Source organism: Pollicipes pollicipes, unplaced genomic scaffold (assembly GCF_011947565.3).
Source record: "Pollicipes pollicipes isolate AB1234 unplaced genomic scaffold, Ppol_2.1 Scaffold_4881;HRSCAF=5763_pilon_pilon_pilon, whole genome shotgun sequence".
Classification (NCBI taxonomy): Eukaryota; Metazoa; Arthropoda; class Thecostraca; order Pollicipedomorpha; family Pollicipedidae; genus Pollicipes; species Pollicipes pollicipes.
The window spans coordinates 19,820,858-19,840,319 of NW_023596576.1; the positions used below are offsets into that span (position 1 = coordinate 19,820,858).

Sequence of the window (19,462 nt, forward strand, 5' to 3'; positions counted from 1 at the left end):
TTTAGGCGGCACCAAACAATCACGTCTTTGCCCACAGCTCCGAAAGGCCAACTAACGCACATACATGTTCACATGCGTGGAAAGGCAGTGGTAGGTATTTTTGATGTCTGATCTTCTAAAGGCCATCAGACAACTTTGACGCGGGGTTCCCCGACATTGATTATCCGTAAAGTCTTCACAATCATTGCCGGTCTACCTTTTGCTTTGAGAACGGTTCGCATATCCCAGCCAGGGTGTTTTCATGAGCAGCCCACCGGCTGTCGCTCCAGCCGCCCGAGTGGCGGAGGCGCTCAGAACAGTGCACCTCTCTGACCTGCTGGGGTCGGTGCAGCCCACCGGCTGTCGTCCTAGCCGTCCGAGTGGCGACGGAGCTCGGAACAGTGCACCTCTCTGAGCTGCTGGAGTCGGTGCAGCCCACCGGAGCAGTGCACCTCTCTGAGCTGGTGGGGTCGGTGCAGCCCACCGGAGCAGTGCACCTCTGTGAGCTGCTGGGGTCGGTGCAGCCCACCGGAGCGGTGCACCTCTGTGAGCTGCTGGGGTCGGTGCAGCCCACCGGAGCAGTGCACCTCTGTGAGCTGCTGGGGTCGGTGCAGCCCACCGGAGCGGTGCACCTCTCTGAGCTGCAGGAGCCGGTGCAGCTCACTCGACTGTGCACGTCGGGCTAGAAAGGCCGGGCCCCGGCGCCAGTCCCCAGTCGAAATGAGCTTGTTCGGAGCGGGCAAGGGAGGCCGGACCGTCGCGTCAGAGCCAAGCCGAAATGAGCTTGTTCAGCGTCGGCATGGACAGCCCAGCGACGGCGCTGACACGGCGACATGAGAGTGTTGGATGTACGGCGCCATGGTCCGGGCTGACGCTGCGGGCTGCGGCGGGTGCAGCGGCGGGCTGGCCGTGCCACTGACGCGCGTCAACCTCCCAGTGTATCAGGTCCCAATGCATTTGTGTCCCTGAACCTGTGGCTTGTTGAGCACAGTAATCACAAGGGGTAAAATTCAGGAACTTGGGGACAACTTGTCTAGACTATGAAAGCAAAACAGTCGCGCCTGTCCAAAAATTTATCTATGGTATAAAGAAGAGTAGTTACAGAAAAGGCTAATGAAAAAATGATTTGGGTAGACGTTGGCAGGTACGGGGGTTTGGGTCTTTGATGGTTTTCTAGCGTGATGGTGCAGGTCTGTCGCCAGACGCATTTCTACAGGCGTGGCGGTGAAGGGTCATCGGTAGGTGTGGTGGTATTGTTTTTAAGGCATTTTCTGTGCTCACCCCGGGGAACACATACAAGCACACACCGAATACTGCACATGGCATAGGCTCATTTTTCGGTGTCCTCACGGGGCGGTTTTGACCTCGCGCTTGTTGTCAGGATGTCCGCCGTAGCACGTACGCATGCAGCGGGCCCATCCCCCTTCTCAGGCTCGATGGCCACACTGCTCCGGTCGCAGAGGGTGAGATCGTGCTTTCGAGACGGGTCACCGGACTGAAGGATCTTTTTAAAGGCAGACCATACCAATGAGCCCAGAGCCACCAGCGCTGGTCGAAGCAGCGCTAATCTGGCGGCAGGGGGATCACTCCCCAGTCGCTGTCATCTCCTAGGTAGGAGCCGATGAGGAGCAGCCTACCGGTGTCAGACTTTAACCTGGAACCTCCCACCTGTATTAACACCATTTACGCCACTGAGGGGGTTAGAGGCGATGTGCTAGGAAGTCTGTCTGCAGAGTGACAGTGTGGGTCTGCGTGCAGATGCGACAATGTGGGTCCGGCTGCAGATGCGACAATATAGGTCTGTTGGTACGTGTGACAATATAGGTTTGTTGGTACGTGTGACAATAAGTCTGTCGGCAGTTGTAACGGTATGGGACTCTCGCCAGTTGTGGCAGTATGGAACTGTGGCCAGTTGTGGCGGCATGGGACTGTCGCCAGTTGTGACGGCATAGTACCGTTGCCAATTGTAACGGTAGAGGACTGTCGTTAGTTATGACGGTATGGGACTGTCTGTGGCTGCGGCAGCATGGTACTGTCGGTGGCTTTGTCAGTATGAGACTGTCGGTGGGTTGGCAGTATGGGATTGTCGCCAGTTATGACAGTATGGGACCTTCGGTGGCTGTGGCAGTATGGGATTGTCGCCAGTTATGACGGCATGGGACTGTCGGTGGCTGCGGCAGTATGGGACTGTCGGCGGCTGTGGCAGTATGGGATTGTCGCCAATTGTGACGGCATGGGACTGTCGGTGGCTGCGGCGGTATGGGACTGTCGGTGGCTGTGGCAGTATGGGATTGTCGCCAGTTATGACGGCATGGGACTGTTGGTGGCTGCGGCAGTATGGGACTGTCGGCGGCTGTGGCGGTATGGGATTGTCGCCAATTGTGACGGCATGGGACTGTCGGTGGCTGCGGTAGTATGGGACCGTCGGTGGCTGTGGCAGTATGGGATTGTCGCCTGTTATGACGGCATGGGACTGTCGGTGGCTACGGCAGTATGGGACTGTCGGTGGCTGCTGCAGTATGGGACTGTCGGTGGCTTTGTCAGCATGACACTGTCGGTGGCTGTGGCCGTATGGGATTGTCACCAATCGTAACGGTATGGGACCGTCGGTGGCTGTGGCCGTATGGGATTGTCGCCAATTGTGACGGCATGGGACTGTCGGTGGCTGCGGCAGTATGACCCTGTCGACAGTTGTGACAGTAAGAGACTGTCGGTGGCTATGTCAGTATGAGACTGTCGGTGGCTGTGGCAGTATGACCCTGTCGACAGTTGTGACAGTAAGGGACTGTCGGTGGCTGTGGCAGTATGACCCTGTCGACAGTTGTGACAGTAAGGGACTGTCGGTGGCTGTGGCTGTATGAGACTGTCGACAGTTGTAACAGTAAGGGACTGTCGGCGGCTGTGGCAGCATGACCCTGTCGACAGTTGTGACAATATGACCCTGTCGACAGTTGTGACAGTATGGCCCTGTCGACAGTTGTGACAGGCCTGGTCCGCCGGCAGGAGTGACGGTGCTGCAGTCGGCCGACGAGCCGCCGTCCCGGCCGCCATGGCAGCGGCCCTCCATGCTGCAGCCTGTCTTCCTCAACACCAGCACGCTGCACGTGGTGTCGCCCGCCGGCCGGCCTGCTCACCTACACTGCAAAATACAGCACCTAGGCGACAAGACGGTCAGTTCGCAGCATTTGGCAGCAGTCTGCGGGCACCCATGCACGGCTGCGAAATATCAAGGGAAATGTTGCAGGAGAAAACGGAAAACGACGTTATGACAGCAAACTAAATCAGTTTGGATGCAAAACGCTATATGAGGAAGTGACTCTTCTATAAATCGAGTAGCCGCGCTAGAAATGAATTTCATGTGGCCCCACATATTTATATCTTCTCTCGCCAGCTTACCAAATGAAGATTTCCATTCGCCTCGTGTAAGACGATCTTTCAGCCGCGAAATTATGGGCAACATTTATATTCTACGCTGCAAGCCCATCTTTGACGAACCCTGTAACCTTGCAACGCTTCAACGCTATTAAAGATGACATTGACCTCGTCTCAGAGGAAGAAAGTTTCACATGTGGTGATTACGCTAACTACCTTCCCGTTTTACCTCTATTCTTTGGAATAGAATTCTTTATGAGACCGCGGCTATTTTCGAAATTAACTCTGAGAATTAATCGACGCCGGCGCCACAGTTAGCTCTGGTGGGTTTCCCCATCTCCGAAATGCTAACGAAGTGTGCCGGCGCCTTGGGCACGTGTCTGACTGATGGCCGGCCGGTGCTCGCAGCGTAAATCTTGCGCGGCTCTGTCGTGACAGACGGTGTGCTTGCCGAGCGGCCGACATGATTCGCCTGGCATTCGCCTACCGATGTGTATGCATCCGCAGGTGCGCAGGTTTTTCATGCTTTTAGACATTCATCTAAAATAAGCTCTATCACTGCACGACGGGATGAACCTCAATGAAACGCCTTGGGCGACGCAGGAGGAAGTAGATGGCAGTAGACATGTGAGTAATGAATTATATAATCATGCAGATGATACTAAAGCCAAAGTTAATAGAAACAGACACCTCTGGGAACCGTGCAGATGGGTCAGGCCAATGCACTGGAAAGCCTGCTTTTGATGAGAGCGTAATAGACAGAGATGCACTCGTTCCCATCCGAGGCATTCTCGTGCTTTTTAATAACCAACCACGTGGCTTGGAGATTACCTGTTGTGGAGCTGGGCTATAGTTAGTTACGTTTTGCTCGTTTGGACCACGGCATGGTGAAAAATATAAAAAATGATGGATATGGGTGGCAGTGTACTGGACTATACGTCGTTGTATTTCATGGTCAAATCTGTTAGTTCAATACGCAGAACGATAGATTCGTGATCACTTCTGAAATGGTGGCATTACCTGGTGCATCTTTGGGTGGTCAAGTATGAGGTCGTTTGCTGATCTGTGCCGCCGAGTTGCTTTCGCGTTTATGTTTGGTCTTGCTGCGCCCACTCGACACCCGCCATACACATCGACTCACAGTGAAAGGACTCTGGAACAGAGTAGCGGTTTTAGATAAGGCCTCCTTGCGACAAAATCTGAAAATTTCCGGAAATAAAAGTCATTCTGGGTGGCCTTACACTTTGCACGCGTCCCATTTTCTATGTTCGTTAAGTGTCACTTTCATCTCCCTTCCTCTCCCCACCCTCCATAGGGTGCATGTAAAAGCTGCCAAACTTCTCTGATTTGTTGCAGCGTGAAGATAAAACAGCGCTAAAGAAAAAATACCGCATGGATAAATTAGTCTTGCTCCTTGTTTTATCCACTGAAATCGAAAATGACCTTAATTCGGCCTAATCTCTTCAGCTGCAGCTGCGCGTTGCACTGCAGCACTTGAAGGCTGTTATAGACGTGCTTTCCATGTGGCACCTCAGCACTGCCATAGTTAAAATCCTCTGACTGCTTGCGTTATTGGCTTTTATTAAAACAGAATTGCGCTAAGCTTGATACAAATTTAGCCAAGCACTGGAGGGCGGAATTAATAAGCCTATGCATATTTGGCCGGTGGTGAGGAGATGAAAGTGTGCCGCCAGAGCCCCAACCACACCCGCTGCTCAGCTTACCGGTGCCACCAGAGCCCCAACCATACCCGCCGCTCAGCTTACCGGTGCCACCAGAGCCCCAACCACACCCGCTGCTCAGTTTACCGGTACCGCTGGAGCGCCAACCACACCCGCCGATCAGCTTACCGGTGCCGCCGGAGCGCCAACCACACCCGCCGCTCAGCTTACCGGTGCCGCCAGAGCCCCAACTACACCCGCTTCTCAGCTTACCGGTGCCGCTAGGGCCCCAACCACACCCGCCGCTCGGCTTACCGGTGCCGCCGGAGCCCCAACCACACCCGCCGCTCAGCTTACCGGTGCCGCCAGAGCCCCAACTACACCCGCTGCTCAGCTTACCGATGCCGCTAGAGCCCCAACCACACCAGCTGCTCAGCTTACCGATGCCGCCGGAGCGCCAACCACACCCGCCGCTCAGCTTACCGGTGCCGCCGGAGCGCCAACCACACCCGCCGCTCAGCTTACCGGTGCCGCCGGAGCCCCAACCACACCCGCTGCTCAGCTTACCGGTGCCGCCGGAGCCCCAACCACACCCGCCGCTCAGCTTACCGGTGCCGCCGGAGCCCCAACCACACCCGCTGCTCAGCTTACCGGTGCCGCCGGAGCCCCAACCACACCCGACGCTCAGCTTACCGGTGCCGCCAGAGCCCCAACCACACCCGCCGCTCAGCTTACCGGTGACCAGAGTTGAGTCGGGCTTCGGTCTGTTTGATGGCGCTAATGCAATCAGCTCATCTTTCCGATATACCGACCGCCTCATCGGTTATTGGTCGCGAGTCGCGCGGACGCCGTGCTGGGAATTCGGCTTCGGATGTCGCAGACCCTCCTGTGTGGGCTCGCGGGCAGACAGCTCGCGCCGCGTTTTGGAATAGCCAACCCAAGGCATGGACATTGCATTACGGTTTGGGATGCAGGGCTGTCTGGCCGCTTTAGTAGAAACGTGATGGCTACGTGGTGGCTAAGCATTGGAGATGAAGGCAGCTACGCTTGTGCCAAGCTTCCTTCCTATTTTAATTATTTGATAATAAAACGTCACATACTTATGATTCCAACAGGTCAAACGATGTCAGAACAGAATTGCGTGTCGGCTATCCCTCCATTCCTCGCCAGCTTTGCATTGACCCGCTACCGCACCGTCGGCCCAGGTCTGCCGGGTCGCGCTGCTTGGGATGGGGGGGGGGGGGGGGGCTGAGACCGGAAGACCGCTGCCGTACCGTCGGCCCATGTCTGCCGGGTCGCGCTGCTTGGGATGGGGGGGGGGGGGGCTGAGACCGGAAGACCGCTGCCGTACCGTCGGCCCATGTCTGCCGGGTCGCGCTGCTTGGGATGGGGGGGGGGGGGGCTGAGACCGGAAGACCGCTGCCGTACCGTCGGCCCATGCCTGCTGGGTCGCGCTCTTCAGTGTGGGGGAGGGGGGCTGAGATCGGAAGACCGCTGCCGTACCGTCGGCCCGTGTCTGCCGGGTCGCGCTCCTCGGCGTGGGGGTGGGCTGAGATCGGAGCGGAATTACAGGATCACTTCCGTCTGCCGGCCGTAATGAGGCCCAGCTCGCCGAGACCGCACTGCCGGTGCTGAATCATGCGAATGACCGTTTGAGAATTGTCCATGCACAATTAAACAGATTTATTCGGGCTGCCGCCGCGTTATTGCGTAATCTGTCACTTTTATCAGGTCACGGCAGGCTTAATCGGACCTTTGCTGCGTCCTCTTGTTCTTCGCAGAGCCCATACCAGCGGCTTTATCTGCAAGTTGCAAGTACCTTCATCGGCTCGTATTTTGTGCTCTACTGCCGCACAACGTTCTTCAGTCGGGCTCTGTTCTCCCCTCTTTCCCGCCATATTCTAAATCCGACCACAACCGCTTTCGCCGCCTTCTGTCGATAAATTCCGGCTTCTTCCGCTGGATTGTTTATAGCGCGTCTGAGCCTTCCTATTATGTCGAATCCCCTTTCTCTTCCGTCGGATTCCGTTTCTCTTCCGTCGGATCCCCTTTCTCTTCCATCGGATTCCCCTTCTCTTCCGTCGGATCCCCTTTCTCTTCCGTCGGATTCCCTTTCCCCTCTGCCGAATCTACTCCTTTTTATCGGATGCCGTACTCTACCGCTTGGTGTCATTTTTCTGACCGGATTTCGCAATCAACGTTAGATTTTGCTCATTGCCATGAAATATCGCTAAATTCTGCGTTTTGTATACCGCTGAGCTTTTCCATCCTGGTTAGACGAGAGGGCGTGTTACTGTCGATTCCAGCACATGGTAATTATTTACTTGAAAGACCTGGAGAAAGGAAATGTTTTATTGATGTGCTGAGTTTGTATGCGGCCGCGTGCTGGTACTAGACCTGGGTATTTGTTTTCTTTCCGGTATCCTGGTATCGAGTGTTCGGGGCTCAGTTCTTTTCTATCGTGGTTGGAGGAGAGGCGTGTGGCTGTCGATTTAAGTGTATAGAGGACGTAGAGGCACGCACGTTTTACTGATATGCTCAGCTCAGATGTGGCCGCGTGCTGTTAATAGACCTGGGTATTCGTTTTGTTTCTGGTATTCGGGTATTGGAACAGGCGGGATATTCGGATATACGAAATGTTGTAATTGCCGAATGCATGTTCAGTAGAATTATTGGCGGCCGTATTATGCCTTGCAACACGGTATCAGTAGGCTACTCCCGCAAATTATCTCACTAAGTGTCCCTGCGCGCCAGCGTTATTCTCACAGATATCATTGAGAAACATGCCGCCTGGGTCATACTATCATGATAAGCATATCTGCCGTATCAAGGAGTGATGTCAGTTATGCATCATAAATGGGCAAATTGGCACCTCTGACTTACCGGAGAGGAGACCAAATGGCAAGTAGTATGTTGCTCTTTCCATGAGATTTTGCCTCAAGTACCTTGCACCTTGTGTGCCTTAGGTATATTGTGTTTTACAGGGCTGCTGCACTGTAGAGCAGAGAAGCCCGCGGCTCTTTCGCCTCAGAAAGGGCAACTAGCAAATGTGCTTTTTTAAAGAACAACCAGCAACAACAAATGTGCTCAAGCTCTGCTTTAACAAAATATGCGTTAACTCTTTGCCAATGATGTCTTAATGCTCAAAGTGTACGCACTTTTACCATAAGAGTTAAGTTATCTGAGCATTGAGCTTTTTTGGAGAATTGGGCTTGAAAGGTATATGAGGGTGAAGTCATATTATGCCCTCTTTTGAAAATCCGCCCACCAACACTTCGCCCGTACCGGGTGGCCATCAATTTTGTTTTGTAATTTTGCACAGAGTGTAGCGAGCTGTAGAGCAACGGCTGATCCAACGGGTCTGCCTATCCATACCCCTCCCTCACGCTCAGATAGACAAATTGGACACAAACTAATACATTTCTTGACTTTGACAAAATTGAGCAGCTTTCACTTAAAAAAGCTTGTCTCAGAACGTTTCTTCAAGTAATAGGTAGCGAATTCTGCGGAAAAAATCCGTCGTTGTCCTTATCCTTAGCGATTTTCTAGATCTAGCCCTGATCTAGAGCTTCTATTTTTCTCGCCTGATGCATGTGCAGCGTGCTTGACACTTGCTCGTTGCATTCTTGTGGAATTGTGGGGCTCCTTACGAGTGACAAAGCTTTCCTTCTAGTCACTCGGCACACAGGCGTTACGCTCTACAAAAGGGTAACCACATCTCTACGCGATTTATATTACTGTCCCATATACGTGTGAACATATGTGTGGCCACAAGTCACCTAAGCAAAGAATTAACATGTGCTCAAAAGTTGAAGCCGCAAACTCATTTGTCTTCCGGCAGTAGTAAATGACAGAATTCGACGACTGAACACGAAATCTGATGATATTCAGCCCGATGAAATGATCAACCCGATCCGATCCGACCAATCCGATGAAAGGAAAGGGATCTCATGAAAGGGAAAGTCAATTGAACTCAACAGAAATACCAATAGACCTTCATGCATTCGGGGCATTCATGGATTTCTGTTGCCCTCTTACCAAATCGACAGCTTGTGACTTTTCCATGGGCACCATATGCAACGTTTCTAGGCTTCTATATTTGCGCAAATGAGCCCACACTACAAAATGCTCCCATTGGTGTATTCATACTCATAAACATATGCACAGGGAATGTGTTATTCCGTGCCTTTAGTACCAACCATCGAAGCAGTCTAAGCCTTTTCTGTTGTACCAGAAATGGCAGTTTTTAATTAGACATCCGATAAAGCTCTCACGGACCTACAGACATTCAGTCTGGTTTCACTTCTTGAACGTATACTGGATTGGTATATTCTCTCTGATGTCCGAAGATTGAAAATTCGAATGAATGTTTGCGTTATGCCATCCTACTACTGTTTGTCCTACATCCTACTACTGGAGGTGTGGCCATGTACAAAGTGCTCAATGTTCCCTGGTAATAAGACATCAACCACATCTTCCCGCACGTTCAGTGCAGATAATTTCACATTACCACCCCATGTCCTGTGTTGACCGAAGACAGGACGTTGACCTGTGCCGTCAGGCGCAGACGAAGACAGCTTTTGACAGAGCGTGCACTAAGGCTGACAACGAACTGTACCGTTCCGGGGCACGCCAGCTGTTTGGGCTGGCGTGCGGATGGCTCGATCCAATACCTTCAGCATAATGCCGCAGACTACTGGAGCACACCCGTCACGTCACTTTGCCTCAGTACCTACGTGAACCGGTGACGTCACGTGAGCCGGTGACGTCACGCCCGTCTGGGTGCCGCGCCGGCTACGTGTCGACCGCCCCAAAGGGATCAATCACGCGGCATGTCATCGAGTCGCCGTCACGACTGGCCGTTGAGGGAAAACTCGGGAGCAGTTCAGCACTATAAAACAACGAAATCAATCATGCGGCAGCCCGGCGACTCGTGACAGCCAGACGCTGAGCAGGGCTTTAGCGTTCGCAAATGTCGCGAAGCTGTCGGCCGTAAGACAAGAAATTACACGCTGCCCGCGCCGGTCAACCAGCGTTCCACGAAACAGGACGCATTTGCACTGTATCGGCCGTCGTCACGTGCGCGGTGTTTCACTGCTGTATTTCGTTCGACGTGGGCGCGTTATTTTTCGCAAGTTAAGTACGCTTGGGCTATGCTCAATAGGTCGACGTGGTTCTTTTGAGCTGTCTCTCGACACAGGAAAGAATTCTCAGAGATTTTGGCCGCAGATGTGGCAACATGCTGACTCGAGTTCCTTATGATTCGCATTTCTATTCGCGAGATTTCACTGTCATTTGCATACGAGTTGCTTCGAAATTTGCCCTGTCTATCCACTGCGTCTAGGGTCACGGTATCACAATGACGCACCCTGCCCAGACCTCGACTATTCAGACCCTGACGCAAACGCCCCGAGTCAGACATCATTCCACGGAGAACAGTTTCTCAGCGCTGTTCGCGGGCAGCATCCCACGGAGCGCAGCGCTGTTCGTGGGCCACGTCCCATGAAAGGCCGCATCCCACGGAGCGCAGCGCTGTTCGCGGGCCGCCGTTAATCGGGCTCCTCCGCTGCGCAGGTGTCGTGGGTGCGCAAGAGTGACCTACACATCCTGACCGTGGGCCTGTTTACCTACACCACCGACAAGCGCTTCCTGGCGCTTCACTCGGACGGCACGCAGGAGTGGACGCTTAAGGTGCTGGCGCCGACGCTCGACGACAGCGGCGTGTACGAGTGCCAAGTCAGCACCGAGCCCAAGATTAGCCTGCCCTTCCAGCTGCATGTGGTCGGTGAGTGCGCCACCGAGGATAGCGGGTTGACTCGTCGGGGGTGGCGACGTGGATCGTGAATATCGCGGTGATCCCCTGTGATGTCGCTTTCTAGGAGAGACTGTATGTGATGTTAGGATACTTTGCATTAAGTTGCATCTTTTTTGCATCTTTTTTTTGCATTAAGTTGCATCTTGCATCATCTTTGCATCTTTGAGTTGTGCATATGTTGAATTTGCAGCATTTGATCGCACCCGTTCCATCTTTTTACATCAACCCGGTAAATCTCACCTGAGGAATAGCAATGTATGTGGAGATGGAACACGAGACCTAAAGCGTCCAAATCGCCTGTTTTTTTTTGGGGGGGGGGCTGGCCAGCTCTAAGACTCGGACTAATTCTGACCTATGGCTATTGAAAATATCCGGAATTATTTCTGTTCATTCGTTGAAGTGAATGTAGTTTTTAAAAAGTTATCTTGTTTAGTTTTGCTTGGGATGAAAACAAATGTGTCCCCCACAATGCATTTTTGCAACATCGACAAATCCGCAGGGCCTAAAATATGGACACTTCAGTGCTTTTTATACGGTAACGCCATGAAAAACTTCCTGCAACTAGAGGTCCATTAGTTAGTACTCGTCTCCCGTTCGGTCATGTTACGGGCCAAACTGTGCAAAGGTATTAAGGCGCAAAGAGAGCACTCCTGGCGATACCAAGAAACATAGCATGTGAGTACAGAGAACATGTCCCAACTTCCTGCACATTTAACTCGAACAAGTTGTTGGTGGGCCCAATGCTCTCCAGCCGAAGTCCGCGAACGGGTCCAGCTTAAGCACAGTGAGATTTATAGTAAGCACAGTGAGCTGTACTGTTGCTTAACGTCAAGCTCTGTATATTGCATATGGAAGCACTCCTACTGAAAGGTATGATTCACAATCTCAGTAGATATGCAGGATCTTCAAAAAATGCGGTCGGTCGCGGGAAATGACGATGGCAAATGGCACACTTATGCGTGATTAATAATCAACTCATGTCTATGTCTATACATGTGCCTTATATAACGACAATAAACAGGAAGGTGGATATTGTTCACGGCTCAACGCGCTCCTGTGGCTCACCAGTTTCCTTTTATTTTGTCCGGCTTTCTCCCCTTTTACCTGCATCTGGTTTCTCCGCCCACGTCCTGCCGCTGAGTTTGCCGTCGTCTGTTTCATCATAACTGTCCATATCTGAAGTATCTGTGTCTAATGCCTATCGCGTCTAATCCTATCTCGCCACTTTCGTCGTCGGACGTCCCACATCTCAACGCCCGCTCCCTGGCACCAGCACCTGATTGTCCAGACGTCCATCTGCCTTCGTCGCTCCATTGCCCATCTCCCCAGTTCCTCTCATGCGTCCTCTGCACCTGACCTCCATGCTAATGGCCTCCATCACTTGTGACCGTGGTCGACCGTGGCATCATACGGTCTTACGTAGCAAGGTGCAGCTTCCAACGCTGGTGTTGATTTGTGTGGGGTACCAATTTCATCGCGAAGCGTACTGCGCACACTGATGTTTTTAATTTGGGCTCAGATCGGCTGAGTATTGGGTGGAAAAGAGGCTATGAAGACCGTTGAAGCAAGTTACTCCCCCCTATGCCAGTGTAACTCGCCGCGTTGCATTGCACGAGTCCCGGCCTGAAATGATATCCGTGGTGGACGAAATGCGGTGATCATTAGAAAAACGACAAACATTGTTTCTTTGAGCTTAGTCCTGCGAGATTTTATCTGTAACCACTCTCGCGATTTTGCGTTCGCACTTTGACGCCCACATGACTTGGTGTGAATGTGCTCGGGCGACAAATTGTGTGATCGGGCAGGGCAGTGCCGTAATGCCGCAGAAACACGAATGCCTTTGGACCAGGGGCTCTTCTGAGGCAGCCTTGTTTTTTTATTATTTCTCTCTAGCCAGTACCCGAAAGGCCAATGTCAAGTTTTGGGAAGGCTGGGGGCCAGCGCCCCCCCCCCCCCCCCTCCACGCCGTCTGCTCCGGTTCTGCGCCCCCTCTCTGACATATGCTGAAGCAACGTTTCTATTGCGATAGCGTTTGATGAGGACTCGCTTATCGGCTGGACAGTCCTACATATAGCCTGTGCGCGGGTCTAACTTCGAATGCTGGGTATGTTCCCGACGATGACCCGAGCGGCATTGTCATAGGTAGGATAGTTGGCCAGCGTAAGCTTAATGTTGACGCTTGTCTGACTGATGAATGCATCGAGTGCGTCGTTCGGCGCTGTGTCCACGGCCGCTGAATCTCCGTCCGTGGAAAGTGCTAACTGAACCTATTCAGAGATCTGTGAGTGTTCTGCATGGTTGGAATGCTTCCATTGCTGTTCCCTGTGATCGTGTCGCCAAACTTATTACCTGCTAAGAAGAAAAGCTCGAGTGGGAGCAAACGATATCGCGCAGATGAGTGCGGAGCGAACGATGTTACGCAAAGGAATGCGGAGCAAACGATGTCGCGCCGAAGGGTGCGGAACAAACGATGTCGCGCCGAAGGGTGCGGAACAAACGATGTCGCGCCGAAGGGTGCGGAACAAACGATGTCGCGCCGAAGGGTGCGGAACAAACGATGTCGCGCCGAAGGGTGCGGAACAAACGATGTCGCGCCGAAGGGTGCGGAACAAACGATGTCGCGCCGAAGGGTGCGGAACAAACGATGTCGCGCCGAAGGGTGCGGAACAAACGATGTCGCGCCGAAGGGTGCGGAACAAACGATGTCGCGCCGAAGGGTGCGGAACAAATGATGTCGCGCCGAAGGGTGCGGAACAAACGATGTCGCGCGGAGGAGTGTGACCGCCGCAATTCTCAACGCTCGAAATCCCCGCGTGATGTGCGATGTTTCTGGACTAGCTTCGCATCGATATGTCGAATTCCGTTCCATGTGGAATACCATCAGAGCGCCCTCAATAACTGCACTGACCATTTGACTTGTATATGGCGGTTGTTAACTGACTGAAATGCAGCCGTGAGGCCGCTTAGATGTGTGTGCAGTTAGATCCTGGCAACTACGCCGCTTGGCGACAGCTCTGTTGTCTGTTGTCGACAGCGCCGCAGCCATCCTCATAGGAGCGCTGCAGTCTTTGACGCACGAGCCCCGCCCTGAACGTGATCGGTCTCTCAGCTTCCGCCGTCCCGACAGGAGCCAGATGAGACTAACAGCCGCCCGACCGGCCGTTAGCGCAAGCCGCTCGGCAAACTGCAGCGCCGGTGCCATAATTCTAATTAGCGAAGTTGGTCATCCGACGGGACGGGCGGCGCCGCCCTGGCCGCGTCGTCAAGCCCCTCCCCCTGTCGTAAACTGGGTCCCTCAAGTCGTCCCCTTCCGAGTCTGCCGACCGTGCCGGGGGCCAATCGCGAGGCGAGGCGAGTTCGTGGCAGCTGAGCTGATCAGCTCGTTCGCAGTCAGGTCCGTCTTCGCTATTTCTGCGCCGGCTGATTGTTACGGAGTGGCTCGCTGGCATGGGGGGCGCGTCAAACGACCCGGAGCCAGGAGAACGAACGCCTCCCGCAGCTATATTGCAGCCGCCTCAACGTCGACCTTCGCTGTCAAAGGTCACCAGCCAAGGTTCCCGGTCAAGGTCACCGGCCACACTCACCGACGAAGCTCACCGTCAGAGCTCACCGACGATCTCACCACCGACTGCTGACAGACGGCCCATTCCGTCAGAGTCTACCATGGCGCGAAGACGTCGGCGCCGTGAGGCGGTCAGATGCCATTAGCATTCAGTAGGCCATGTTCCGCCGCCATACGCGATGATGTATGGTGACAGCCGTCCGACCAGAGCGATCCACGCCGCGTTACTTCTTTTATACTGCTATACGGCACGATATCCTCGGCGCGATGGCCCGGCGCCCAGTTTGGACGAGAGAAGGCCTCTGGGCTCTGCTGCTGGAGAGGAGGAGGCGCTGCGCCGCAGTAGGCCTCTGGGCTCTGCTGGCTGCTGCTGGAGAGGAGGAGGCGCTGCGGCGCAATGCTGGTCAATATGCCAGATTGGGCGGACGAGAAAGTGCCGGGCCCGGCACATCTACCATTCGGACAAAAGCTTTAAGTCATGACAGACTGACTATGCATGCCACTGGCGCTATGATACGCTAGGACTACCAGGTTCGAGCACCCAAAGTTCGTTAGCTTTCCCGACTATTATGCCGACATGCCCTGACAAATGTTTGACACCTCGCGTTGTCCATGGGCGGCTCCAGGCTGATATGGTGCAGGGAATGTCGGCACGAGCCGCTGTTTTTTGAAGGTACAGCTACTATGGGGAAGTGGATGGTTGAACTTACTGAACTAAGACTTCATCTCAATAAACATGTCATGAACAACGATTTGCAACGTCTCGTGAAGACGCGGCCAGCACAGGAGAATGCAGAGAATATGTGTGGAGAGTACCGAATGTGAGCATGATTCGTTGGCAGGTGAAATAAGTTAGGTTTTGTTCAAACAAATAATTGGCCTTTTACTTCCATGAATGCAATATTGCCTCACACCTTTCTGGAGAGGCAAGTAAAAGAGGTCTAGGGGCCAATCTCAGGGCAAATGATGGGCTGGGGCTGGGAATGGCTTACATCCCGATGTGGGTTTTCCTTATGTTTCCTTTTATAACAACAAACTGGCAACGGCATCCCAGCAAAGCTAGGCGTTGCAGAAGCGGAGATGATTAGTACGTGACGGTGACAGCTCCGGCAACGTAACTTGGACAGCAGCAGCTAAAATCTGAACGCGCTTTAGGGCTCCATCAACATGTGTTTTGCCCACTGTCCTTGAGCACCTCACACCCACTGCCGATAGCATTGGAGAAGAGAAGGATACATGTATCACAATATGGGTTGGATATGGGGAATTCCTGGAGACAAATGCAACTATTACAGCATGGGATGGGTGTGAAGCGTTGCTGGAAAGGGGGATATAGGCATTATAATATGGGTGGAGGGGCCAACGTTACTATGCGTTGCAACGTTTTACGTGATGTCAAATGTACTTTTTCGCCTCCATTTTTAAGTTCTGTATTCCCCATTGACAGCAAAATAGGACAGTCATTATAGCCATCTTTCTCGTAGAATAAAAGCGAATCACAGTTTTTAAAGGCCACCAGCATTCAGGGGATTAAATAAAGCGCAATTGCCAGATATTTCTACGATGCAGTGTATATCCCAGTAAGAATTAAAATAGCGAAAAATACGTTTGCATGCAAACAAATTCATGTGAACGAACATCACGCATCACGCATCATTTACACGTGCAAATGATTTCAGTTAACCTGCCATCGCGCATAACGCCTTGGGCACCACTCATACATGAATGGTTTTCAGCAAGCACGCATGACACATCAAGGTACTGATCCCTTAACCACAATCGGCCATGATTGGCCCGGTACGGTAAGGCCTTATCTGGATACTTCAATTTATTGGTGGCTCATATTCTGCCTGTTTGCTTGAAGTTGTTCTCATGTGTACGTATTTTTCGCGTATTCAGTTCTTTGTTGGATATACACCGCATCGTAGTAATGGCTCGCACTTGCTCCTTGTCCAATCCCATGAGTGTTGGTGACCTGTAAAAACTGTGTCTCCCTGTTTGCAAATAAAAAGAACTGAAAAAATCCAGTAGTATCGGCAGGCGATTTTGAATTCACAATACTGATACTCGTTTCGATAAATGTATGCAGCCAAAATATCGATACATATAAATATATCAAATATATATACATATATATATATATATATATATATATATATATATCAAATATCAGTCCATATCAGCTTCATTATTTTACGAGGAATAAGGCTATTGGAGCCTTTTCCTGTACGCTTAATGCCCCTTGCAAAGGCACTTAACAACTTACGTGACGACAAAAGCTTAAATTCATGCATTGACATGCATCTTATGTATTTTATGTAACGTGCAATCCATTTTGCGTAGCAACAGCTTGCCAGTAATATATAATATTCAGCAGTCATGCTCTACATACAACGCCGGCAAACATCGAAGTGATTGAGAATGTTTTTAGCTCCAGGATTTAGTTCGCACCTCTGGATCAAATGGATTTCTGGAATCTTGGCGTGCACTGAGCAGTGCTTCTTGCGTGAGCCCTGACCTCGCCATGCAGGCTTACAGTAGAAGTGTGCGACGAAATTATAACGTGTCGCAATGTTTTGCACGGTCTTTCCTGTCCTCTGAAGCCACTTGAATTTGAGCGCGGCCCCGTGCCACTAGCCGCGGGCTAGCACCGTCTGGGATAAATCAAGAGGCCGTAAAGCGACTCGAACCTTTCCCGCCACTGAAGGTTCAGCCGGAAGACAGGTGCTCTGACCAGCTGAGCTACCGGGAACGCCGACTGAAGGGTGAGCAGCAAGTTCAGGTAAACCTCACCTCCTCCCACACCAAGCACGCCGCTGATGTTATTCGAAACGATTTATCCAAAGTTAGAAGTTGCTTCGGCCCACCAGTTCGCGATTAAGGCTTGGCCCGTCCAAATCAGTCCAGTGGGTTCGCTGATCTCACCAGACCGAATCGGCACCCGGCGTGGATTGCCAGTAAAATACAACGCTTAATTATAAAAGTGAGCTTCTAAAAGCCACCAAAAAAGGCCTATCCAAATGCCATTATGTGTCACGTTTTCGTTAGAGGGTTTTGTGCTAGACCAGAACAAAGACAGCTGTTACATAAGATGTTAAAGGAAGTGTGTTTAGTCGAATTGGGAGTTTTCATTGTGCACATAGGATTGTAGAGAATTTCGATCCACACCTAACAGTGTTCTGTGTGTACAAATAAGTTTCCATTGGCGAGATATTTTAAGTATCCCAAATGTTTGCAGGCAGCACAAAGCTATCGAGTGACCCCAAAACGGCTTTCACCTCCAATTTTTCGCTCATGTCGCGGACGGATCGTCAGCGTCTGCAAATGAGCTTCCGACAGGGGAGTGCGTCAGCGCTGGCAGCAAATTTTCACGACTGCAGCCATTGTGCAAACAAAGTATTTGTGCATAGCTTTACGGAAGGATTGAGAAGGGGCTTATCCCAAGTCTTCAATACGGGCCACACAATTTAATGTCAGCCAATGCACCATACCTTTGTGTATTTATATTACCTTGTTTTATCGTCTGGACACTATTACAGTAATATGTAAAAAATGTCCACGCTCGGGACATCCCCAGTTAACGTCAAGCGACATCCGTGATGTGTTTCGGCAGCCTTTGCAATGGAAATGAGGGTCATTTTGTTGATAAGCTAATTTGGTGTGCCCTTAATTGTTGCCCTTAATCTTATGCGTGCGTTTGTACTCTGCAAGGGTGTCAGGAATCTTACATGTAGGAGAGCAGGTATGGTGCACAGAAATCACGCTTCTCAGCTCGGCCTGATGCGTACAGACCACATACCTTTTGATCACCTAATGCACTACGTATTTGTTCTCAATTATTTTTGCGTCCCAGCTTATTACTATGGGCATGGGCATAGCAATATTTGTTGCTCATGTTTGGGGCACTCCGAGTTCACATTTAGAGCTAGTCTGTTTTGTGTATGCCAGTTGTATATATTATGCTAACTGAGTTCATTTTAATTCACTATTTGCATGTGGTGTGCCTCGAAAAGTTGTTCCTTTCAGTCATGTGTGACTTTCTCTTCTGAAAATGCGAAAGCAATGCCCTCAAGTAGAGTTGAACAGATAACACATTTTAGCATCACACTTCTTAGATTGGATTGTATTTGTGTTACCGATTGCTCATTTAGGCCAATGTTTATATTTCATCCGGCAATGTACTGGATACAGTTGAATGGTTCTAGTACCATAGATTATCAGTCGGCACTATAATGGCAGTAACGCTTTTCCTGCTGCTTGGGACCTCTCCAGTTAGCATTAGATGATGTCTGTGGCCGGCAGTGAACTGATGATGTAATGCTAATTAAGTTCATTTTCGTCAGAGTGAGTGGGCAAAACTTGAAAGCCTAATGGTAATCTTTTAATTCACCGGAATTACACTCATTTCAGCTCTCTCCATATTCTTTCCGGGTTTTCAGACAAGAGGAATCTCGCAAGAATGCCACGCTGAATGCCTACATACTCAGACAGTTAATACAATCTAGCCTTATTGCCAGCGATCGCATGGGCTATTGCTATTGCTGGTGATACTGGTGGTTTCCTGCGCATCACCTAAGGTTTTGGTACAAATTACATTGGCTTCATTGCCAAAATGTTTCTGTATTAGTGTTCACGCAGTGTTGTCAGGTGCAGGATATTGCACTATTTTGCACCATTTATAATTGTCAATGTCAAATGTCAATAAGCCTCATGATCACTCAAAAATTGTATGAGATGTGAGCTATGGTGAAATGTTTGTGCGCAAGTCTCGGTGTGGCGACGGTAGCGCCCCATCGGTGTGCTTTCCTGTATCATGACCGATGTTTCCACCTGGTCTTGAAAGGCAATGGTCATGGGCTGTTGTTCTAAACTCTAGCATCACTCATGCCGCATTTAATTATGAGCCGTGCATTCTTAGCTTTTCCCCTGCAACGGTAAGGAAACAAGGCAGAAATGGAACGCAAAATATGCTTCTAGTTTCAGTGGGTGATACAAATATTGTATCACTCCCGCTGACCTCTACGCCGTGATTACAATATTACTGATAATTGATATGCCAGTCGTAGCCAATGT

The 19,462-nt window shown here is 51.3% G+C and overlaps 1 protein-coding gene across 1 annotated transcript in view; it reads left to right on the plus strand.

The window, feature by feature from the left end:
* LOC119101063 (zwei Ig domain protein zig-8) overlaps positions 1–19,462 on the plus strand; it is a 75,288-nt gene that overhangs the window by 40,578 nt on the left and 15,248 nt on the right. The window contains exons 2-3 of the mRNA XM_037224312.1: positions 2,983–3,149; positions 10,587–10,797. Of these exons, the coding sequence (XP_037080207.1) occupies positions 2,983–3,149; positions 10,587–10,797 (378 nt within the window). The remainder of the gene's footprint in view (positions 1–2,982; positions 3,150–10,586; positions 10,798–19,462) is intronic.